Source organism: Alosa sapidissima, chromosome 3, assembly GCF_018492685.1.
Source record: "Alosa sapidissima isolate fAloSap1 chromosome 3, fAloSap1.pri, whole genome shotgun sequence".
NCBI classification, from domain to species: Eukaryota; Metazoa; Chordata; class Actinopteri; order Clupeiformes; family Clupeidae; genus Alosa; species Alosa sapidissima.
The window spans coordinates 15,241,145-15,264,044 of NC_055959.1; the positions used below are offsets into that span (position 1 = coordinate 15,241,145).

The 22,900-nt window shown below is 41.6% G+C and overlaps 4 protein-coding genes across 7 annotated transcripts; all 4 read left to right on the forward strand.

The window, feature by feature from the left end:
* Positions 1-1,175: 1,175 nt before the first annotated feature.
* atp6v0ca (ATPase H+ transporting V0 subunit ca) lies at positions 1,176-4,414 on the forward strand. Its single transcript, XM_042085672.1, has 3 exons — positions 1,176-1,419; positions 2,776-2,959; positions 3,127-4,414. Exons 1-3 carry the CDS (start codon positions 1,347-1,349, stop codon positions 3,329-3,331), a joined length of 462 nt encoding a protein of 153 aa, XP_041941606.1. The 5' UTR covers positions 1,176-1,346; the 3' UTR covers positions 3,332-4,414.
* Positions 4,415-6,895: 2,481 nt separating this feature from the next.
* On the forward strand, positions 6,896-14,507 carry spsb3a (splA/ryanodine receptor domain and SOCS box containing 3a). 2 transcript variants are annotated; one of them, XM_042086353.1, is made up of 7 exons: positions 6,896-7,449; positions 8,789-8,910; positions 9,056-9,233; positions 9,524-9,711; positions 10,344-10,446; positions 10,584-10,709; positions 12,346-14,507. In XM_042086353.1, exons 2-7 carry the CDS (start codon positions 8,809-8,811, stop codon positions 12,711-12,713), a joined length of 1,065 nt encoding a protein of 354 aa, XP_041942287.1. In that variant the 5' UTR covers positions 6,896-7,449; positions 8,789-8,808; the 3' UTR covers positions 12,714-14,507. The 2 variants fall into 2 exon arrangements, with proteins under 2 accessions (XP_041942287.1, XP_041942286.1); XM_042086352.1 differs by having other exon boundaries at positions 6,897-7,449; positions 8,786-8,910.
* A 118-nt stretch (positions 14,508-14,625) lies between these two features.
* Positions 14,626-17,903, forward strand: mrps34 (mitochondrial ribosomal protein S34). 2 transcript variants are annotated; one of them, XM_042086355.1, is made up of 5 exons: positions 14,714-14,742; positions 14,851-14,896; positions 16,074-16,399; positions 16,612-16,654; positions 17,363-17,903. In XM_042086355.1, exons 3-5 carry the CDS (start codon positions 16,082-16,084, stop codon positions 17,668-17,670), a joined length of 669 nt encoding a protein of 222 aa, XP_041942289.1. In that variant the 5' UTR covers positions 14,714-14,742; positions 14,851-14,896; positions 16,074-16,081; the 3' UTR covers positions 17,671-17,903. The 2 variants fall into 2 exon arrangements, with proteins under 2 accessions (XP_041942288.1, XP_041942289.1); XM_042086354.1 differs by lacking the exon at positions 14,851-14,896 and having other exon boundaries at positions 14,626-14,742.
* Positions 17,904-18,651: 748 nt separating this feature from the next.
* nme3 (NME/NM23 nucleoside diphosphate kinase 3) lies at positions 18,652-22,011 on the forward strand. Of its 2 annotated transcripts, none has more exons than XM_042087521.1 (5): positions 18,652-18,794; positions 20,688-20,818; positions 20,973-21,074; positions 21,464-21,576; positions 21,823-22,011. In XM_042087521.1, the coding sequence occupies exons 1-5, from the start codon at positions 18,749-18,751 to the stop codon at positions 21,938-21,940; spliced, it is 510 nt and encodes a 169-aa protein (XP_041943455.1). In that variant the 5' UTR covers positions 18,652-18,748; the 3' UTR covers positions 21,941-22,011. The 2 variants fall into 2 exon arrangements, with proteins under 2 accessions (XP_041943455.1, XP_041943454.1); XM_042087520.1 differs by lacking the exon at positions 18,652-18,794 and adding an exon at positions 19,735-19,828.
* Positions 22,012-22,900: the final 889 nt, after the last annotated feature.

Genomic DNA, 22,900 nt, shown 5'->3' on the forward strand with positions numbered 1-22,900 from the left:
ATATCTTCTCGGAATTTCCGTATAGCGAGAGTGATGTGGATTCATTTATCCTGCCTCGGTTTGGTTTTATCCTGGGGAGCTGTTTCCAACAGCAGCATCATATCAAAACTAAATTCAGATAGGCCCATCCGTCTTCTGTCTTCTTTATCCAGAGCTAAAGCCGAACTGAATTAAACTGTTTTTTAAAACCATACCTGAAACCCCAAGAACTGCACATAGCAAAACTCGAGACCTAATCCGCTGATTGGAAATTATCAAATGGATTTCATAAAAGGCTCAGGCTACGCCTCTAGCCTATTTCAGTCCGTTTATCACAGAGACTGCAGGCTAGATAGGCCTACGCTGGTCATAACTTTGATCACTCAAATCAGAAATTTTCAGACACGCACGCTCACGTGGGTGTCTGTGAGTTCGAGTGACTCAAACTAAGTCAGTCTCAGTTCTCCACTGGACTCTCCCATACTCACAATCATAAGACCTGTCACATGACCAACTGAGTGGAAGTTGTAAAATTCTCAAGGATTGGGACATTTCACCAAACCTTAAACCACTGGAACAATGCATCAATTAGCCTTCATAAATAAAGATATCGATCTAGCTCTATACAAGGCTGTCGTAGGCATCAGAAACAAATAACGTAGGCTACGGTCACAAAATGTTTGCCCATGTGGGCATATTTAGGTGTGCCTTACAGATCATCTGAACTGTCAGCTGATCTAGGCAGGACCACATGATTGCACTTTGCTCTGTATTTGGCATGTTTGCAGAGTTACACGCATAGGACATGCAAAACATTAATTAACTATAATTAAATTCATAGAATGTCGGACTTCGTTTTTGTTGTCGAACGATATCGGACTTCGTTTGTTGTCAATTTGGAATTCCTGATGCCTATGCTAGCATTTCACACATCCCTGTGACAGTCTGCAATGGACTGTACCATTCTAACTTTAGGGGTGAAATATAATATCGAAGGATTTAATGAGCGCATAGCAGGCAACATAACAATTTTGACTACATAATAGTTATTTAATTGACTGTAAAATCCATATCTACCACCCAATTTAATCTCAATTCATTTGGATATGTGTGTCATCCATAAGGTGTCATCCCTGAAAAGCGGAAATGGGCCCCACGGTGATGACTTATCATGTGACACTCTAAATTTCGCCATTTTCATCATCTCCACCGGTGATCTGTGGAAGACTAGATCCGTAGCTGCTTCAAACCGTGTTGGCGCAGGCCTCGTGTTCCATTCAGAGTAGTTTGAGCAGGTACCGCAGTAAAACCTTAAAGGTAGATATTCATTATTTCTTTTTTGTACGTTTCATTGTAGCATCAGAAGAATGTCCGCCGAAAGCCCCGAGTATTCCCCGTTCTTTGCAGTGATGGGAGCATCCGCCGCAATGGTTTTCAGTGGTAAGTGAAATTTCATTCATTCTTAGCAGATTATGCATTGTCAATGCATGTATTTATAGGCTACGGTGTGCTGGGGTTATTATGTCGGGGACTAGACTTATTTCTAGTTGGATCTGGAGATGGGAAGGTGTCACGGCTTGCTGGGCGGCGATACGTCCCGCGGATCTGGGCGATCACCTCGGCGTACCTGCTCGAGGGGGAAGGGATGCGCGAAGGGTTCCATCACGGTAGATGACGTTGCGTTTGACGTAGGATTTATACATTATTTATTTAGTTTGATTATTTTTTACTAGTCGTCATGACAAAAATGTTGCTGTTCATCTAGAAATAAAGACGACTTAAGCGAATTTGCCATTGTCAACCGATTAATTGAAGTAGCGACATCAATATGCGGCATATAGCATACAATATCTTCATTCCACATAGTCGAAATTACTTAAAGCCATATGATACTAAAATTTCAGATGACATGGTTAATTATTTAAATATAGACTATGTTTGGCTTGACCTCCCACCCACCATCTAATGTCATTGATTTAGGCTAGCTGCTGCCGTCAAGTCACTAGCAAATAAGCCGAGCAGGTGCAATTCAATGATTGCACTCTCAGATGCGGAGGAGCGTTCGTTCAGTTAGTAATGAGTCCCGACAGTATACAACGACACATCTTCATAACCGGATGAGTCTTTGTCATTGCATAAATACTACGCTGTCTAGTAGGCCTAGGTTAAGTCAGTGTTGGCTAAACGCGAAGGAAAACCCTGTTGGCGGCTTCGGCCATTTTCGTGTGCAATCGTGTGTCGCGACGGAGAGCGCTATAGGAAGACTGGCATCTTCCCATTTGATTACATCAGTACATTGTTTCCCAACAGAACAGGGAAACTCTAGTTTTTAATGCATTTTGATTGTCATAACGTGTGAACTGAAGAAGTGTTAGGTAGGCTTACACACCAACAGTACCACAGACCCCTCATTTGTCACAATTCTCATAAGTATTTGAGGTATAGGTGTTGGAATGGCGCTCATTAGTTGGGATATTTGCTTAGACCTTCCACTCTAAAATAAGATTTCCTCTCTCTTCCTCCCTCAGGCTATAGACACACACTCGTGCACACACAAACTACTGTTAGTTACCACTATCCTTCTGTAAAGTTCAGGTTTTTTAAGTGAGATTAGTGACCCTGATCCATGTTCGGGCAGTGAGTTGTCACTAATGTACTAAAAGGTTTTTGAATCGAACAGAGCTTTGTGTGGGACTCTGTGAACGAACTATACGTTCAAACTTAGGATATGGATCAGCTGTTCCATAAACAGCTCTCTAATATGCAGGCCATTTTTTTTCCTTTCCGTCTCTCTAGCTTTAGGTGCTGCCTATGGCACAGCGAAGAGCGGCACAGGAATTGCAGCCATGTCTGTGATGAGGCCGGAGCTAATCATGAAGTCCATCATCCCAGTGGTCATGGCTGGTATCATAGCCATCTACGGGCTGGTGGTGGCTGTGCTCATTGCCAACAATATCTCGGAGAGAGTCTCACTCTTCAAGTAAGTTTATTGTGGTTTACAATCACACACTCACACACACACACTGTAAATGAATAATTGTGAAATAGGTGAAATAAGTCTTGCTTCCTGTTTCCTGTATACTGCTCATGTGATGACCGTGGAAGTCTTATCTTGCGTCATTCCTATCCCTTCTCCCACCTCTTCAGGAGTTTCCTGCACTTGGGTGCTGGCTTGAGTGTGGGCCTGAGTGGCTTGGCGGCCGGCTTTGCGATTGGAATCGTGGGCGACGCCGGCGTCAGGGGCACTGCCCAGCAGCCTCGGCTCTTCGTCGGCATGATCCTCATCCTCATTTTCGCTGAGGTGCTGGGGCTGTACGGCCTGATTGTCGCTCTCATCCTCTCCACCAAGTAAACGACGGGAGAACAACATTCATCATGACTCATAGAATCACGTACAACACACACAGATATGTACACAGACACACACACACACTATTCGCTCAGTCACCAAAATACATGATGACAAACTAAAGTAAAAACCCATAATGGATTAAAAAAAAAAATCTACCCATAAATATCAACATTGTAAAACCACCACCACATATACTACATTGACCCCAAGAGCAGAGAGGAGAATGTGTATGTGTTTGGGCAATTGAATGAGTGAGAGAGAGTGAATATATGTTTGCATGTGCGTGTGTGTGTACACACAAGCTCCTCTTTTCTCCTTGTGTACAGTACTCCTGCGTTTAGTCGCTTCTGTAAATGCGCTGTGTAATCTGTGCTTTGTTGTGTGTGTGAGTGTGTGTACGTGTGAGTGTGTTTAGATAGTGCATCCCTTCCTTCCTTGACCTTGCTATGCTTTGCTTGTTTGTGTTTATGTTATGTTTTGTGTGTTATTTTTGTCTTCATTTTCCTCATGTATGCAAACATTTTTTTAAGTATTATTTTGGGACCATTTCTGATTTTCACACGATGTTGAGGACCTATCAAATGATATACAAATATACTATTTTTTTCCCACTTACTATTTATGAAGATTTTCAATTGTTCATGAAATTGTTTTAACAGGAACAAAGTCTTTATTGAATCCCAATGCTCTCTATATATAAATAAGTGTATTATATAAATATATATCTGTATAGCTAGGTGAATTGCACTGTGGGTAATTTTGTTCTAAGTGCTTGGAGTTTCACTGGATGTAATCATTGGTTAACATGGAGATAGTTTGTCTGTACTCAGATACTGGTGTGGAAGTTTAAGTGTGTGTGTGTGGGTGTGTTTGTGTGTGTGAAAGTATGTATGCACGCATGTATCTATATGGTCGGGTGTGTGTGTGTATGTTTGTGTTAAGTCAAACAAGACATTCTCAAACACTTGTACCGTTTTAATCTGTAGTTCTGCTGTCTCTGGTTGCATTATTTGGCCTAAGCAGGTCAGTAAAGGCCGAACCGTCCAATTTCCTAAATAAATAAATAAATCTCCTCAACTTCCACCACCTTTCTTAATGTAGCTGGTTTTAATTGTTTTTATATTCATTTAATGTCTTAAATAGGTTGTAGGGTCTGGACAAGCAAAGCAGGCTATCCTGTGCTCTGGATACATTCAGTATGGGACATGCTTATATTTGTGGCCACCAGCGCTGGGTTTGTGTGAGGTTAGGGATTACCTCTAAGGTTGCCATCTGTTTCACAGAAAGTCATTGTGTTGCATCTCAACCAAACTAGCTCTGCAATCCGGTTTAGCACAACCGAACACTAAATAATGCTTGTTGCATTGCCCTGATTATCTACAGAGGTTTTCGAACTGTAGTGCAGAATGCCTAAAGGGCAACTGCCAGGGTGATAAGAGATTGTTCTCTGGGAGGAAGGTAAGAACCGTAGCCATATATATATATATAGTAATATTTTTTGTTATATGCAACACGCCAACCATTTAGATAGATAGATACTTTATTGATCCCCAGGGGAAATTCAAGGTCTCAGTAGCATACAGACAACACACACACATTCACTAACAGCAGAAAAAGTACTTAAAAGTATATAATATAAAAACACAACTAAGCAATAAGAACAGTAGAAGATAGAGAATATACTAAAATACAAATTTTACTACTTATAACTAACACTTAATCTAAATCAATTCAAAAAACAGTATCCACATAGTGGTGATTAATCAATCAAGAGGCGCTTGCAATGACTGAGGCAGGGACTGAGCCTGTGATTCTCTGTGCATAGTAAGGTAAGGTGCTCTGTGTGAGTGAGTGTCATGGTGATAGTGCAAATGAGTAAGTGCAACAGTGCAAGAATAAAGTCTATATATATATATATATATATATAACTATTTTAAGAAAAGGTATAGGTGTGGCCACAGTTCGGCTGTGGCATGGAGGGAGGGGTTATGCATATGTGCTAATGTAGTGTATGTAATGTAATGTAATATAGCACGCAAACAGTGAGGGAGAAAGACAGTGGTAAAAAGTGGCTAGTGGACAGACAGTATCCAAACATGGAGGGGGTGAAGAGGCAGACAGACTATGCAGAGAAGTCTATCTCTCCTCTTCCCTTAAGTGAAGCATTGAACAGTTCAATGACCCTGGGGACAAATGACTTCCTCAGTCTGTCTGTTGTGCAAGGCAGTGAGCGAAGTCTCCAGCTGATCAGGCTCTTCTGCTTAACAATAGTGCTGTGGAGTGGGTGACACTCATTGTCCAAGATGTTGATCAGTTTGTTCAGGGTCCTTTTGTCAGATATTGAAGTGATGCACTCCAGTTCAGCTCCCACTACAGAGCCAGCTTTCCTTACCAGCCTGTCAATTCACCCCGCATCCTTCTTCTTTGTGCCTCCTCCCCAGCATACCACTGCATAGAAGAGGACGCTGACAACAACAGACTGGTAGAACATCCTGAGGAGCATGCTGCACACATTGAAGGACCGCAGCCTCCTCAGGAAGTACAGCCTGCTCTGCCCTTTCTTGTAGAGTGCATCAGTGTTGGCTGACCAGTCCAGTTTATTGTCCAGGTGGAGACCCAGATACTTGTAGGTGCTTACCACCTCCACATTGACCCCATCAATGGGGACTGGCTTAGACCTGCGGAAATCCACCACCATCTCCTTGGTCTTTGAAGTGTTGAGTTGAAGATGATTGAGTTTGCACCATTGCACAAAGTCCTCCACCAGGCTCCTGTACTCCTCCTCCTGCCCGTTCCTGATACACCCCACAATTGCAGTATCGTCAGAAAACTTCTGCATGTGGCATGACTAGGTGTAGCAGAAGTCAGATGTGTACAGGGTGAACAGGACTGGAGAGAGCACAGTTCCCTGTGGCGCTCCCGGTGCTGCTGATCTCAGTGTCAGAGAGACAGTTCTTCAGTCTGATTTGATTTACTTGCAGTTAAAAACTGTATTTTATTTTGGGAAGCATTTTAATGAACAAGCCCAAAGAAGTGAAATAACTTATCCTATTTCATATTATGGGCCTGCCCTAATTGAAATGCTGGGCAAAGTCAGTATGAGCAGTTCTCGTGCATGAACCTACAGCGGGAGAACTAGCTGACACTGCTGCTTGTGCTAGGATCTTTCTCATGGTATTACATTTGAAAATAGATTCTGCGTCGTTTTAAAGCAAGCTTTAGTTAGACTTATAAGTTAAGGGCCTTATGTGTAAATAAAGATAGCAGCTTTTCATCATTTGATTGACTGGATTTGACTTTTCAGAACAACAAAAATGAGGACAATTTACACTGTCGGGGAAAGTCTTATGGTAAGTTATGGTAATGGCCGGTATAGTCGCGTTTGTCCAAGCCACTTGGTGGATATTTGGAATGGATCAAGGCAGTCCAGGCAGTCTGCAGAGCCATGACTCTGCCACGATTGGATGCGACTGTGGAAACGAAGAATGCAGGAAGTATTTCTTCACCCTCTTTTCCTGCGTTAATTTTCCATATCTCCAAAGAATTGCCTTCAGGCCAGTTAGTTAGTGTAACACGTGACAGTAGAAGGGATGAGGCTTAAAGTCTTGTAATTTTGGAAATGTATCTTTTGTAAAGATGCCTAATTGGACTGGAGATGCTGTGCGTTAAAGCGCAAAATTCTCCATCAAATTGGCTAGACCGATGAGACCAGATAGTCCAAATGAAACTGCAAGGCTTCCTTGTTTTTCAAGAGCCAAAATGTCCGTCCGAGAAGAGTACCAGAGCCCGTCTACGGACATTCTCTGAGAGTACTGAACACGGCCGTTTATGACAGCCATATTGACCAATGAATGTAATGTATATGTACTATATAGCCCACCTCTTTAACGTGCTATCCAATCAATGGTTAAAGAAGGGCTACGGTAATGGATTGTTTACGTCTGTCGTGAAAGTAGGTCATTGCTGGGACTGTGACAGGTAGAATAACCTTAGCTAGGATAGCTAGCTAGTATGGTTTGACGCCTGCATATTTGCAAACGCATCTGCAAATACCATTTCCCAATATTTGCAAAGTTGCGAGAAGACAATAACATCTAAGCCTGACAACGGTTGAACTGGTAAGTTTACTCTAGTCGGAACATTGTTGCTCGCTAGCTAACTTTGCCTAGCCAAGTTAGCGAACGATGGCTTGGTGGGGTCGCTCCGTTCCACTTCTGAAGTGGGTTGGCTAGCCAGGAAATGTAAGCGAGTCAATGCTACTGTCGTCCCAAAAGGTAAAATGTGTAGTCGGTTTATTATACAGGCGATAACATGCGCGTGCAAATATCGAACGCCTACATCCATCTATTCTTCTCACAAGAAACGTTTTAAAAACAGGCAAGCTAGGGCTGGCTAACTATCTAATTACCATATTGTTAGCTATCGATATCTCGCTAAGCACTTGTAGTCAGTTGGTGAGTATTCGTTTTTGTACAATTACCCACACAAATGGTTGTGCTCAAAATAACGACAAATGATGCAAAACTCAGAGGACCATCTTCTGATAATAATTGTATATGTTCTGAAGTTGTTTAACTGATCTGTAAATGCTAGTAGCGGCTAACTAGCTGGTAGCAGTACTTTGCAGGATGCTGGAACTTAACCAGATTCGGAGTCGTCTTAAGGGCCGAAGAATTGTGATGATTATCGAATTCACTTGTAAAGCAACGTGACGATAATAGAGTCCAGCAAAGTAACTACGTTTCATGGTAAATGTGGTTCTTGAACCAATCGGGATGAGCCTGCAACTAGTTTGACTGTTAATTGTGTGTGACGGGAGAGTATTTAACTGTAGATTAGTTTGCGTAGTGAACCGTGCGTGAGTAATCTCACCAAGATTTGTTAATGTATATTAGTAGTGAAACTGCGGGTAGTTTTCTTTTTTTTTTTTTTAATAATCCGCGCCCGCCCGACTCATTTTGAAGATCCAATCGGCCCAGCACAGTGATCAAAGATATGCGTTTAAGACCTACGAACCCGACCCGCACCGCAAATTCCTAATGTTACTTTACTTCACAAGACGTTTAGAACAAATAAATAAATGCAGTCGATGTAGCCTTGTCTAAAACAGTCTAGGCTATGTTAAATTGCACATTACAATGGGAAACTTCTGGACTTAAAAACAAAGTAGCCTAAGCAAATCTGCAGCATCTCTCGCTCTCTCTCACTCACACAGGCGCGCGCCCACACTCAAACCTCAGGTCTCTGCCCTAAACTTGCACAAAGTAGCATGCCGATATTACTTTTCTTGCTGACCATCAGATAAGTTTTGATGGTGTAACCTGCCCTTGCTAAACGGTAGGCTACCGACTGTAAGTTGGCCAGCGCAACACTATTTAGTCACCAAGACACTGTTGCATTTGTGATTTTTTTTACAATGCAGTGGGTTTGTTTTTTATGACATGTTGTGATCAGCAGGCCACACTGTCCTAGCTGGTATGTCAAGAAGAAGCAGGAATAGTCGGGCGTGGCGTTACGTTTGGAGTGGTATTCGGCGAGATGCAGACGCACGAGCTCTTATTCAGGCCTCAGAGACTGAGGTGCGTGTCTGCTAAACCTGTTTTCTTTTCCTGAAATGAAAATGAATTACATAAACACATTCTCGCATGGAATAATCATAGATTGACATAATGACATAACATGATTGACTGAATTCTACCTGTTGCTGTGAATTGTGTGTTAAAGTACAGTGACTCAGACTCTGAAGTGGAGTTTCCTGCAGCAGTGCCCCCTGTACCAAGTGCTGTTCCTGTGACTGGGGAGTCCTACTGTAGCTGTGACTCGCAAATTGAGGCCAGCTGCAACCCCCGCCTGCGTGGCTTCACACATATACATGACTGTCATTGTGGAGAGGATGACCAGGGTGGGCCTCTTCCTCATACCCTGCCCTTCCTTTTCCATAATCTGTTTATCACTCTCTTTATTCAATTCACTATGTTTATTTCCACCTCATACAAAGAACTTAGAAAGGAAAATTCCATGCATTATTATTGGTCTTATTATTGGTCAATTAATGATCACTTGAATGCCACATTGGCTAGTCTGTCATAACTCACTTGTGCATCTTTAAAAATTGTCTACTCTTCCCTCTGTGTTTTTTGACAATGCCCAATGTTTGGTAGACGTTGACTTTCTCTGGTTTGACTGTGGCAGATTTTGACTGGGTGTGGGACGATGACAGCCGGTCAGCGGCGACACTGCTTAGTTGTGAGAACAGGAAGGTGAGCTTCCACTCAGAGTACAGCTGCGGCACAGCCGCCATCAGAGGCTCCAAAGAGCTCACAGATGGACAGCACTTCTGGGAGATCAAGATGACGTCTCCTGTCTATGGGACCGATATGGTGAGTTCTTAAATCAAATTAACATTCTAAAGAATATCTGGGTTCATTGAATTCAACATAGAATTTTAGAACCTTCAATTGTTGCGGAACTTAGAATGTTCAAAAACCTACACCTTTAAGGGTTAAATCAGCACGCGTTGGGTTTCTAATGCCAACAAATTCGACCCCACCCCATCTCTCCTTACCACTCGCTTCCTGTCACTTTTCACTGTCCTTTTTTTAATGAAGTAGAAAAAAAGTCATATCTGGAAAAAGTGTCTACTGTTTACTATTCCTTGAGGATTACATCATTGTGGTTGTTTCATTTTAAAAATGGATACTGTACTGGAGTGGTTGTGATTTGGAAAAAGCAGCATATATTCATGTTTGTTCTCCAGTAGCAGTTGAATGTCTTTAGGTGACACATCATACGCAAACACATAATGTTGCTACCAGAGATGGTTGATGTGTTCTAAAAAATCTTTGTTGTCACTCCATGCAGCCATGTTTTGCTGCATTTGCAGTTTCACAACTGTGGGGCAAAAATCAGTCGGACAAGGGTCCAGTAATTAAACAGCTTGAAAATGATCATGTGTTTGAGTTGAGATGCGTGGATGTGTGAAATAATTGATTCCTGTGTGTACATGCCACAGATGGTGGGGATTGGAACTTCTGACGTGAACCTGGATAAATACAGACACACATTCTGCAGCCTACTAGGCAAGGATGAAGACAGCTGGGGCTTATCGTACACAGGTAGCTTCATCACCGTTCCATCATCAGCATCAGATAAGTAGTGAAATGAAAAGGTTGTGCACCTCAGAAACTCCTTGGCTGTAGTTCTCTTACATAGCGACATTTTTGTGTGTGTGTGTGTGTGTGTGTGTGTGTAGGTCTACTTCATCATAAAGGTGATAAGGTCAGCTTCTCATCACGCTTCGGCCAAGGCTCCATCATCGGAGTACACTTGGACACCTGGCACGGAACTCTTACATTCTTCAAGAATCGAAAGTGCATAGGTCAGTAGTACCAGCTCATACAGCCAACATGTGTTTGTGTACAGATAGGACAACTTCTGCTTGTAGCCAACATTCACTTCTTGTTTCATTGAGGGAAATGTGCAGTCAGGCAGTTCTATATTAAGGCAACAGATGTGTTTTCATTGAAGTTACAATGACTTTATTTCTAGACAGTAACACAAAGAGAGATGCACAGAGAATGAAAAAATGAAAATGCTTTTGCGGGCTTGATGGGTAAAAATTTAGTTAAAAATAGGTTTTATATATGAATATCTTATATTGTGTGGCATGTGGGACTCATTAAGGTCTTGGTGTCAAATTAGTTCAATTAAATTAGTTAAATTAGTTTTAATTAGACTAAAGACCTTTTCCCATCATTTAAATTGGGCCCCTTTTTGTTGTAGACTCCATGTAATTGAGCATTTCAAGCATTTCATTTTCACAGCAAAAAACACTGACTTCTCCTTTTACCTTTTAAAAATGACATTACCTTGGTAGACTAATCCATGCTTTTTAGGGGATAACGGTGTGATGGTAGTACCAAAAATGACATTTACATTTTCAAAATCAGCTGGCTGGCCACTAGAGGAAATATTGGTTGTGTCTTGATCTTACATTTAATAACAAATGGGAGCATGTTTCCACCACTTCATCCACAAACCTAGTCAAAATTCGCAGATACTAAGTCGAAATGTTGAGACAATTTGATAAAAAGAATGAGAGATAAAAACAGATTGAAATTGAGATACTAAGTCAAAGTAATATGAGGCACACATTACATTCTTAGAGGTATTTCCCTGTTTCCATCTTTGTATCATCCTAACCTGCTGTTTTTGTGCCTTAGTAAGCCCTGCCTCTTCTGTAACAGGGTCTGATATTACAGTGAGATCTCAGTGTCTGAGATGACTATAAATTACCACAAAGGACACCTTGTCTTGTGAGCGAGCTACAGATACAAAGCTACAGATAATTCAAAATAAATTTTGCCTTATTCTCTCAACTCTACTATGTGGCGTCTGTCTTAGAAATAAGAATAGTGGTTTCTAGAGCTATAATCAGACATGCACTGCAGTCCCTAACTTTACTAGACATTATGACACCGGAGGGGCTGTATGTGAGAACATAAATGTCAATCAGTTTATTCAGACATTACAGACTTTACCCTATCAGTTTTAGGCGAAGTCCAGGTAATGCCTAATTAAATCCACATGTAGCATGTAATTGTCCCGAAAGCGAGTGAGTGGGCATGTTGTTGACCCTGGAGACGTTGCTGAAATAAATAGGCTATACATGTATGAAGTCTGATACAAACAGTAACCGTTTGATGTCTTAAACTAATACAGCATAACCATGTAGCAACCTAGCGTTAAGATAGCAAGCTAAACTGAACAGCAATAAAACATTAGCTTCCTGGGTTTACTTCCTGGGTTACGTTTCTCAAAATTTCGACGTAGCATCTCAAAATCTGGCTTACTTTTTCAAAATCCTGACTTAATATCTCAGAATTCTTACCTAGTATCTCAGAACAGTGACTTAGTTGGTAGCCCCCCCCCACCCCCTCCAAGTGGTGGAAACAGGCTTCATAAGTATGGTTCTATGGTTCTATATTCAATTGTTATGTGTGTGGGTGTTGCAGGTGTGGCTGCAACAGAGTTGCAGAACAAGCAAGTGTTCCCCATGGCGTGCAGCACTGCGGCCAAAAGCAGCATGAAGCTCATCCGCTCTGTGTCGGCACCCACTTCCCTGCAGTATCTGTGCTGCTCGCGCCTGCGCAAGCTCCTCCCGTCCGGGACTGACGCTCTGGGGGTGCTGCCTCTGCCGCCGGGCCTCCGGCAGCTGCTCCACTCCAAGCTGGGCTGGGTCCTCACCCTGGACCACATGCAGAACCACATGCAGCCACACAGCCACATGCACACGCCTCCTGGGCCGTCCTCCAGCAGCGACTCGGAGGGCTGCACCTCCGATCCTGAGGCCTGTCAAAGGAAGCGCTGTCGTTGGACCTGATACATGCTGTACATGCACACATACATGCATACATAAATACGTGCAAACATAGATATGTACACACACACACATGGCAGACATGCAAAGGTAAGAAACTAATACAGTCTGTGCACGCAGGAAACGCATAAATTAAAGCATTTGTGTTCTAATGCAAAATGCCAGGGGTTTTCAAATCCCTTGTAAGATATGGGGGGTAAAATTGCAATGACTTCATACACCCTGAATATGATATTCTTAATCGGCAAAATACTCTCTAAATAACTAAACCAGGCATTGTCCTTTAACACCTCAAGTCTCATTGTCAGTTGATGTTTTTCTCGGGCCAGATGGAAGTGCTTTTCTGAAGTTGCATTTTGAAAACCCCTGGTATAGTCGGCCACAAATATTTACCACCCCACACAGTCAAAAGACCCTCCTACGGGGCCAACTGTATTTCACCAAAACTGAGTGTAGACTATGGTTCAGTGTATAGCTACAGAAGCTAGGCACAGTTCCTCTCATGCATTCCAACATCACAAAAGTATCCTGTGTTGGTTGATACATTGTGAGCAAGCCTTAACTGGATGTTAAAGGTTTTCAACAGTATTTAACCCCTTAAGAGTATTACCACAACAAAACGGTTGGTTCTGAACACCTATACACTAGACTGCACAAGAGTAGAACTGTATTGTCGTTTGTTCTCATTTTTAGTCAAACTGTTACTACTTCTTTCTGGTTCTTGCACCGGAAGTGCTGCTACCTGAAAGCAAGAGATGATGTGTTACAGTCTCATGCTTCCCTCGCATACATCCCTGGCCACGGTTTCTTTGGCACAGATGAAAGGATCATGTTAGGCTCAGCAGTTTGATCATGCTGCAGCTCCATCAGCCAAAACTGTTAAGAGGTATCATAGGTAGGGTTACATTTTATTATATCTTTCTAAAATAATGGTCCTCGGAGCAGTAGTACAGCGCAGTGTAGAAACGGCACTTCCTGCCCACATCAAACATACCATGGTGTGTACGTGTTGCTCGTGCTCACAGTCACCGCTTTATCCATTATGTGATATTCTTTTTGAACTGGACCTTTTACAAAAATATTAGCTGTTTTGAGTTAAGGTATTTTCTTGTGATCCAGCCAACATACAGTTGAATTGTAAGCTTACAGTTTAATTGTACATCAGCTGGATCCTATCACAACTTTGAAAATGAGTCTGTTGTATAAAAGGGGATTGCAGTTAATCTAAGGAACGTGGAGCACTCCTTGTTTGTTTGTGAATCTGCAGATGCACTTACTTACATGAGTGGATGAGTGAGTGGACATTGTAACTTAAGAAAAAAAAAATGTTGTGTATATGAGTGAGTAAGGTTATCAGTTTGCATACTTATGTTATGAACGGAGTGTTCTAGTGCCTTGGGCCAGCTTTGTCATTTTAACAATGGCATCATGGGTGACATTGATGTATTTAAAATGTTATTCAGACTTTTCAGTTTTTAGTTATTTTTTTCCATGTTCTCTTTTTTTAGTCTGTTTAATTATGGGGAAACTCCTCTATTGTGTCTTCGTGGGTCTTAATCTAATACATACACACTATATATATGTTTTATAATTGTCTGTATAAAGAAAACTTTTGTTATGCATTAAAGCACTTTTGCTTATTTGTATGTATATACATTTACATATTTCAACTATGCTGTCATCTGTACATAGTGTATGTATAAGCCTAGTAGTCTCTATTTGCATTCTGTATATCTTAAGCATGGCCTTTAACCGAATTATGGTGTTAAAATGAAACAATAAATATGCACAAAAACATTCTGGGGAGAAAGTGGATTCGTTAAATTTGTAAATAAAGAACATTATAAAGAATATTTATACCACTCCAAAATGTTGAAGTTGAAATGTTAATACAAATGACGTTGTGGAACTAACTGCATCCCCTGTTTCTTCACGGATTTATTTGAAAGTAGCTCCCCTAGTCAGGAACTTCCGCTTTGTTGAGGTCACTGTATGCGTACTCCCCCACCCCTGTCTACTATTTTATAAACAGGTAAGTGGCATGTTGTTATGAACAGCAGATAATATAATGAAAAATTATAGTTAATGTGTACCAAGGCTTTTAAACTAATGTTAGGACAATGCTTTTGTATGTCATAAGGTAACACGTGCATCATCATATCCAGCTTCATCGCTGGTTCTCTGAGGTCAGCAACTAGCTGAATGGTTGAGATGATAATCTTTCAAAATGTTTTACTAAATCGGCCCTTTAATTGGAAGTTGACTATCAAGGCCTGTATGCTTGTATCTATAAAAGCAGGTTTTAAAATCGTTTTGGATTGTCACTGGCTAGCTAGCTGCACGACTTTTCACGTTACTTGACTTGTATGTTGTAGACTTGGCTGTAGTGCATTTTATTTCAGCACTTGTATGTCAAGCGGGACATTCTAAAATGGCATGACAAATTTGGTGATCGTTGTTTTCCGACCTTAAAACACGTTCAGTTTTTTGGAGCATGCTGGGAAATCCCAGTCCAGGGTTTGATGTTTGAGTGTTGTCTCTAAAGAGGAGATAAAGCCAGAAAGAAGGTGTGGTGTCATGGTATATAGTTCTTATGTCCAGCCATATCTGGTTTACTGCTAAATGTGGAGCATGCTGATCCAAGTCCCATTGACATGTTTGAGATGTTTGCATGTCTATTGAGGTGTGTAAAATGCTACCCATACATCAGAAGACTTTGACAAGATTTGGGAAAGATTCTTGAAAGATTGGAGTCTTTTAAGTAATTTAAGCTTTACTCAAAAGACTACAATCTTTCAGGAATCTTTCTCAAATCTTGTCAAAGTCTTCTGGTGTAAGGATGGCTTATAACAGATTATGTAGGCGGCAACTCAAGTGGGCAGTGTTTTGGGCTGTACAAGATAGAATCATCCTCAGTTGTAATACGTTACTTTTGAATATATTTACATTTATTCATATAGCAGACGCTTTTATCCAAAGCAACTTACAAGTCAATTATATTACAAGGGCCATTGTCCCCTGAGCAACTCGAGGTTAAGTGTGCACAATAGTGGAAGCTGAGAATTGAATCCACAACTTATCAGTCTACTGCATGCTAGCCCAGCCCCTGTACTACCACTGCCCCAGTTGGTGATCATTGATCGTTGTTTTCCGACCTTAAACCACGTTCAGTTTTTTCATGTCAAGCGTTTTAGAATCCTTGTCAAGGTGTGCAGAAGAACCAGCTACCTCAGCTACCTGGCAAAGGCCTATCCTGAACTTTATGGAAGTGTTTTCGAAAACTTGTTTGTTTGTTTTCTATTGACAGTTTATCATGAGATGTAAACAAAGGTTACATGAATTTTGCCCCTTTATCCCCTTCAGACAGCAAAATGGTGAAGAAAAAGCGTGTTCGTCTCATCGCCGAAATGGCACGAAAGATACGTGCTTACCGTGAACTCAAGAATCGACCAACTGAGTCTCAGCGGTATGCCCTTGACTATGAGACGATGACTCGTCCATTCACCGGGAAAACCCTGCCTGTCCTCGCGTGGGAAGACGTGCGGCGTGAAAGTCGGCTATTTACTCTACTGGCCAGTATGCGGATGTTCGGAGTGGGGAGGCTTTTCACGCGAAAATCATGGCTTGAGGAGCACACTGAGCCATGTTATTGGAAGATCACGAAAGTTAAAGTGGATTACACAGCAGAGGTGAGATTGTGTGTGTGTGTGTGTGTGTGTGTGTGTGTGTCTCCGTCCGGCCGTCCTCAGTTGGGGTAAGAAAGCCTTCTGTTGACCCCTAGCCTATAACTTTGGGGTCCTGTAAGATGCTTGAAACAGCTCTGACTGAACTCCCTTGATGCATACACAATAACACATCTGCAAAGGTGTTGGCTAAATGTGATCTTCTGTAATCCCTGTAGAATATGGATCATGGAAAAGCCTGGGGAGTCCTGACATACAAAGGTGAGTGTAAGCATTCATCATTCAGCCAATTACATTAGCATTCTGAACACACAGGTTAATGAAGAAGTACAGACTCAGTACAGGGTTTGATGTTTGAGTGTTGTCTCTAAAGAGGAGATAAAGCCAGAAAGAAGGTGTGGTGTCATGGTATATAGTTCTTATGTCCAGCCATATCTGGTTTACTGCTAAATGTGGAGCATGCTGATCCAAGTCCCATTGACATGTTTGAGATGTTTGCATGCCTCTTGAGGTGTGCACTCCTCGGGGTTAAGTGTGCACAATAGTGGAAGCTGAGAATTGAATCCACAACTTATCAGTCTACTGCATGCTAGCCCAGATCCTTAGCTCCATACACTACCACTGCCCCAGTTGCATGCTGGATGAAAGCAGATGGGGAAACATGAGGGTGACCCACCTGTCCAGCATTTTCTGGAGTTGAATCCTCAAGGAGAATCTTGCGTTCACCTGTAGATGTTATGGGGCTGTTTGTCAGACATGGATTAAGCGTAGTCCAAGACTAATATAGAACTTCAGTGAATAGTTGTACTGAAAAAAGAGGTTTTAGTCAAGGGCAAGGCTTAATCCATGTCTGCAAAACCAGTCCTGTGCCTTTGAAGTTGTTTGTATTTCTCTATGGAGTCAGAGGAGAACCATATTAAAATATTTACTGTCTGCCTGCCATAGATTCATTTGTTTGTTTTCTAACAGGCAAACAAGAGGATAAGGAGCGTGAGGTCGAGAGCGTCATGTATCATGACTGGCGGTTACTACCCAAACACGAGGAGACTGAATTCACACGGTTCGAACCTGTCCCAGAACCCCCTATACGTTTTGTCATCTACCCTCCCCTCCTACGTGCCATGATCCTGGCCCAGCGCACTAAAGAGGGGCTCTCAACCACAGAGGAACCCCTGCTACCCCTAAGACGAGACGTACTGCTAAGCAAAGAGTACTTCCGAAACCAGGACCTTGAGCAACAAAGACAGAGACAGGCAGGGGAAGGGACGCCAGTGTGAGACATGAGCTCAGCAAGCAAACGGTCGCAGAGAGATGAGAACGGTAGATGTAAGACCAAGCGCTCTTCAAATTAATGTACACAATTGAAGCTACTCACTATTAAAAAACCCCTGAAATAATCATAGCATGCAGTGGGTTTGTCTTGGTTAAAGTTGTCATTGTCATTCTGAGTCACCTTTCTGTTTTGTGTTGTTTTGAAGATTGTAAATAAATGCATGTTTTTGTCCCAGAATGGATTATTAAAGCATTATTTGGAGCTGGGGGATGTGGGATTTGAAGGGACTTTCTGAGTTCATGACATTTTCTATACCTGTGGTTCTAAACTTGTGTGCCATGGGGAATGCACTTTTCTACAGGCTTTTTAAATAGAGAAGGGAGCTATTTTGAAATGCATTAATGACCCAGCTTTTTATAAAGTGTTTGTTATGAAAGCCTATAACCGACCATAAGTTGGTGTGCCTTGGTGATTTGATTGGACCTTTGGCGTGCTTAGCACAAAAAGGTGGAGAACCTCTCCTAGTTCCAGCCAGCAGGTTAGGCCAGTGGTTTTCAAAGTGGGGGCCATGAGGGGGTGCCGGGGGGGCCTCAGCAAGTTAAAAGCAGCAAATAAATACATCTGAAAAAATGTAAATATATCTATTATTATGAGGGTTGTTATACAATTCCATTATAATAATGTGACGCATATCTGAACATTATATTTCCCATGATAATGACTGGGAATGAGTGATAGCTCTCATATAGCAGAAAGCCCCAAATACAATTTTTACACACTACATTATGCTCCATCGCGAAGTGCTTGTGGCTAAAATAATTATTAGGATTAGCTTAATGTATTTTTACATTTGCCGTAGTTTTGTCGATGGGTATAATAACACATCAAGGGGGTCCTTGGCCAGAACCTAGTGGTATTTGGGGGGCCTTGTCGTGGAAAAGTTTGGGAACCCCTGGGTTAGGCTATGTGTAGAGAATGCGCGCTCATTCCTCCAAACACGGGAACGCGCATAAGTCTACTCTCCTAACCACCTTCCTTTTAGGGCTGGTACGCGTGGGAAATCCGGCGTTTGGGATGCAATAATGATTTGCGTTTTTTTAACCATCTTCGCCAACATCTTCCAGACAGGTAAAAGTCATCCTTTGAAATCCACTTATTCCAAAATAACTTTGAGAAACTGTTACTTACAGTTTTAGACGTTTTGCAAGCTACCTACCTAGCCTCTTAGCTAACTTAGCTGTGCAGAAATAGAGTGGAATCTAATGTTAGCTAATATGCGGACAAGTCTTCTAACTTGGTCAAAGCAGGACGATACCCACGAGGTGAAAACGATTTTGAGCTCAAACATCCTTCCGTGCACAACAATACTTGTCACTTTGCAGCAGTTACACTTCCTTACCCAGCTAATATCCGTAGTCCCTTTAGCAGCCCGCCAGGGGACACCCTGTCATGGGTATCCCACAGTGACGTAAATATCGGCGATATGAAACGGCGTATCAGGCCATTACTATAACTCCGAGCGTGGTAAACAAAATCTGACATTTCATGCAGTAAATGCTCCCGTTAAGAACCAAACCAGATTTTGTTGAAATCTACACACCTATGGCTACTGAAAAATGTAAGGTTTATTTAGCAAATGTTATTTTGAAGTGTTAAAAAACATCTTTGTTTTAGAATTTCCGAACAAAAGTGGTGATAATTGGGTGTGTTACGGGATATGCCATTTGTCCATGTCTATAGGCCTACTTCTGTACACTTTCAGGGGCTCTAACATTTTGTAGAAAACATAGCCTATATTTTAGTGTTATTTTGCCTGGACTGTCAGTCTACATGCCATTGGCCGGATGCTCTTTGAATTAACGTTGTATAAACGTTGGTAATAATAGTATTACATGCGTTATTAGTCTCCTCCGTTTCTAACCTTGTTAGCTCTAACCTTTAAATCGACGTTATTATCAGCTCCTATTAATAGTAGGCCTATCGCTCAAATATTTTTCGATTGGTTCCTACTTGCACGGCAAACTATTGACGTGTTATGATTGGCTGCTAAGCGTACAGCACCTGCTCCGCGCGAGAGAGTAGCGTTATGGGCTCCAAACGATCAGGCGCAGACCACCATGGTCCTAATTTGGGGGCGAAACAAGCTCGAGTTGAAGAAGACGGTAAAATACAATGCACCGATTTTAAACACTTTTGCTTCGGATATCTCTGGCCATTGTCGATGGCTTATTTGGTCGATTTGATATAACCTAACTCTCTTTCAGTAATGGTGCAGATTAGACCTATCAGCACAACCCAGGCTGATGGAAACATGTGGTTGATTATATGATTATGATTGACATTGATTATGTGTTTGTAATCACGGCACACGTCAAGCTTGAATGTTTGATAACATGAACAACATCTTTAAGTCTCAAGGAGAAAATGCGCAACTTTATAACTTTAGCTTACCTGTTAGACCTTTTGGCAGTGTTCAGTGTATTTACTTATATAGATGTCAACGATATTGATGTAATAAGTCCATGTCCATTAATTGAATCATTGTGCCTTCCAGAAATGTATTTCCTTTCCAAAAGTGACCTTTGCTCTGGCACTGCAGATTAGTTTCATTTTCTTTGTGACTACTTTGGATTTTTTTATTGGCTTGGTGACAGAGAAATGATAGGATAGAGATAGGAAAAAGTGGTGGAGCTGCAGTTATGTCACCGCCTGACAGTTCCATTCCCAAACCCACCATTGCGAGTCTGTGTTTTTTTTAAATGATTAGCCTAGACCATCTGGTAAATGTCAGTCAACTGGAACTTTTAACTTTAAAAAGGATCAGAGAGGGAGACCAAACTCTTGAAACCACACTCTGTGTTATGGCATATGGTTTGGCTGAGGAAGGTTACATAGAGTGTACAATGCCAATTGTCAGGTGCTTTATCAACACCAACTCTATCTTCAGGTATCTTAGGGCGCCCACACTATTCCAGGGTTGGGGTGCAACTGAATGATGCATGTGGTTATACTGTATTGTAGGATGGACCGGGGCGAACGAGCGGACCTTCATCGCCGTCAAACCAGATGGTGTGCAAAGAAAGCTGGTTGGCGAAATCATTGGCCGTTTTGAGAGGAAAGGCTTCAGTCTGGTGGCTCTTAAACTCCTGCAGGTATGGAAGGAAGGAAGGAACACACACACACACACACAGAGACTCGAATAAAAAGGGAAGGTGTTCAACTCCTTCCATGCATTCTTAATCCATTTTCTATGGTGTTTTTGTTTTTGCTGTGAAAAGTGAGGAGTTGTGTCCTTGCTCTCTACAGGCCTCTGAGGAGCAGCTTAGGGAGCATTACTGGGACCTGAGGAACAAGCCCTTTTACAACAGCCTGGTCAAATACATGAGCTCTGGACCAATCATAGCTATGGTAAGGCTTAGTTTGGCATGTTTTCTTATTTGATACCATCACGTTCTTCTCAAGTCCATACAGACAGCAACGCTGAGACCCCCAAAGGTCATGGTACATTTGCTTATAGCTATATCCCTAGCAATACTTTAGTATTACGTCACAATAATGTTGCGTTCCCACACAATACTTTTGGGTTCCCAGGCAATATATTTGGAATTAGCAAGGGAAGTCAAACCTGTATTGAAGGAACGAAATGAAGTATTTTTTTAAAAATCACAACCACAACATATAAGGCACTCTAATAGAAACAGATATTATATTATATTATATGCATTTTGAAGCCACTAAATTGTGCAATAAGCAAATTTGAGTAAAGAGGTATCCCCTTTTCTGTGGGTGGACCACAGGTATGGCAAGGCCTGGATGTAGTAAAGACTGCTCGCAAGATGCTTGGAGAAACCAACCCTGCTGATTCCATGCCAGGAACTATCCGAGGGGACTATTGTGTTGAAGTGCGCAGGTGAGAGTATTGGCAGCACACTGTTGGCACACCAGTTTGACATGTTCTAAAGAAGTTTTGTAAAAAAAAATAGCTTCAAGTGTGAAGGCAAAATATTGTAGCAGTTTTTATGATGTTGATATTAAACACTTCTGTAGATGTGACAGTTCATAAACTGTAACTCTGTTCTTCTGTTTCTGTTTGAGGAGAGTGTTAAATCAGAGTCTACATAGTAGTCATGTTTGTTTGTTTGTTTGTTTACCTCAGGAATGTGATCCATGGCAGTGATTCTGTTGAGAGTGCACAGAGAGAGATCTCCTTGTGGTTTCACCAGCATGAGCTGGTCTGTTGGGAGGACAACAGCAATCACTGGATCTACGAGTAGCATTCACACGCGCGCGCGCACACACACACACACACACATTCATAGCAAAATAAATTGAACCTTGAAGCAGACACAATCATAGCTTATATTGCCTTATGGGACAGCTACTGTAGTAAGAAATGTAGTCTACGCAGTTGTAACTTACGATCACTTACCATACTGAACATGCAACACTTCTGATGCACCACCAGGAGTGACTTTAGAGTAGGACAAGTTTTAGAGTACTAGTATTCCTTGCACACCCAAGTTCACACACATACAAGAATGTAAAGTGTTTACATACATGTATTTCAACGCCTCTGAAATACTCAGTCATAATCCGTCCAGTAGAAATATATATATATTATTATTATTATTTATCTACTGTATGCAAATGATAGAAAGTTGAACTCAATTATGCAGCTGCAGTTAATATCTGCAATTTACCAAATGTGTCAGATACTAAACTGAATATTTGAAACTTTTTTGATGTTTAACTATGTCCCTCTTGCTCTCTTAATATGAAAGCTGTGTATTTTAAACATGGTATTCTAGGGAAAGCATGAGATACAGGGGAGTATGCCAGCCTGCTCTATGACAGCCAGTTACGAACAGACTAATTCATAGGGATTGATATAATCAGGGATTATATCTATTTCTAGCTACGGTCAAGTGTTTTGTAAATGTGTTCCTGAAGGATATATCAGGAACACATGAATGTATGCACTGGGCTGTATAGACAAGCAATAATTTAAAATGTTAAAACTTGAACGTGTTTCCTGCTCGGTTACCTATACCCTCCTGGGAGTAAGTACACTGTTTGATTCAGGCAACGTCTTACTTGTAGCTCATGTTCTGTCAGTGAAGTGTGTCTTTCTGTGTAGTGTGTCTTCCTCAGCAGCTCTCTTACTAGCTTTATGTTGACCAAAGCGACAACTCCCACTTGAAATAAAGGTGTGTGAAAAAAGGCTTTGTGTTGAA

What these genes read in the sequence shown, in the direction of transcription:
- nme3 (XM_042087520.1), top strand. Translation starts at nt 19,753, where the DNA reads ATGGGCTCCAAACGATCAGGCGCAGACCACCATGGTCCTAATTTGGGG. An exon ending in TGGCTCTTAAACTCCTGCAG is followed by an intron (nt 20,819 to 20,972) that starts GTATGGAAGGAA and finishes TGCTCTCTACAG; the next exon opens with GCCTCTGAGGAGCAGCTTAG. An exon ending in TATTGTGTTGAAGTGCGCAG is followed by an intron (nt 21,577 to 21,822) that starts GTGAGAGTATTG and finishes TGTTTACCTCAG; the next exon opens with GAATGTGATCCATGGCAGTG.
- mrps34 (XM_042086354.1), top strand. Translation starts at nt 16,082, where the DNA reads ATGGTGAAGAAAAAGCGTGTTCGTCTCATCGCCGAAATGGCACGAAAG. An exon ending in AAGTGGATTACACAGCAGAG is followed by an intron (nt 16,400 to 16,611) that starts GTGAGATTGTGT and finishes TAATCCCTGTAG; the next exon opens with AATATGGATCATGGAAAAGC. An exon ending in GGGAGTCCTGACATACAAAG is followed by an intron (nt 16,655 to 17,362) that starts GTGAGTGTAAGC and finishes GTTTTCTAACAG; the next exon opens with GCAAACAAGAGGATAAGGAG.
- atp6v0ca (XM_042085672.1), top strand. Translation starts at nt 1,347, where the DNA reads ATGTCCGCCGAAAGCCCCGAGTATTCCCCGTTCTTTGCAGTGATGGGA. An exon ending in CGCCGCAATGGTTTTCAGTG is followed by an intron (nt 1,420 to 2,775) that starts GTAAGTGAAATT and finishes CCGTCTCTCTAG; the next exon opens with CTTTAGGTGCTGCCTATGGC. An exon ending in GAGAGAGTCTCACTCTTCAA is followed by an intron (nt 2,960 to 3,126) that starts GTAAGTTTATTG and finishes CCACCTCTTCAG; the next exon opens with GAGTTTCCTGCACTTGGGTG.
- spsb3a (XM_042086353.1), top strand. Translation starts at nt 8,809, where the DNA reads ATGTCAAGAAGAAGCAGGAATAGTCGGGCGTGGCGTTACGTTTGGAGT. An exon ending in CTGTCTATGGGACCGATATG is followed by an intron (nt 9,712 to 10,343) that starts GTGAGTTCTTAA and finishes TACATGCCACAG; the next exon opens with ATGGTGGGGATTGGAACTTC. An exon ending in CTGGGGCTTATCGTACACAG is followed by an intron (nt 10,447 to 10,583) that starts GTAGCTTCATCA and finishes GTGTGTGTGTAG; the next exon opens with GTCTACTTCATCATAAAGGT.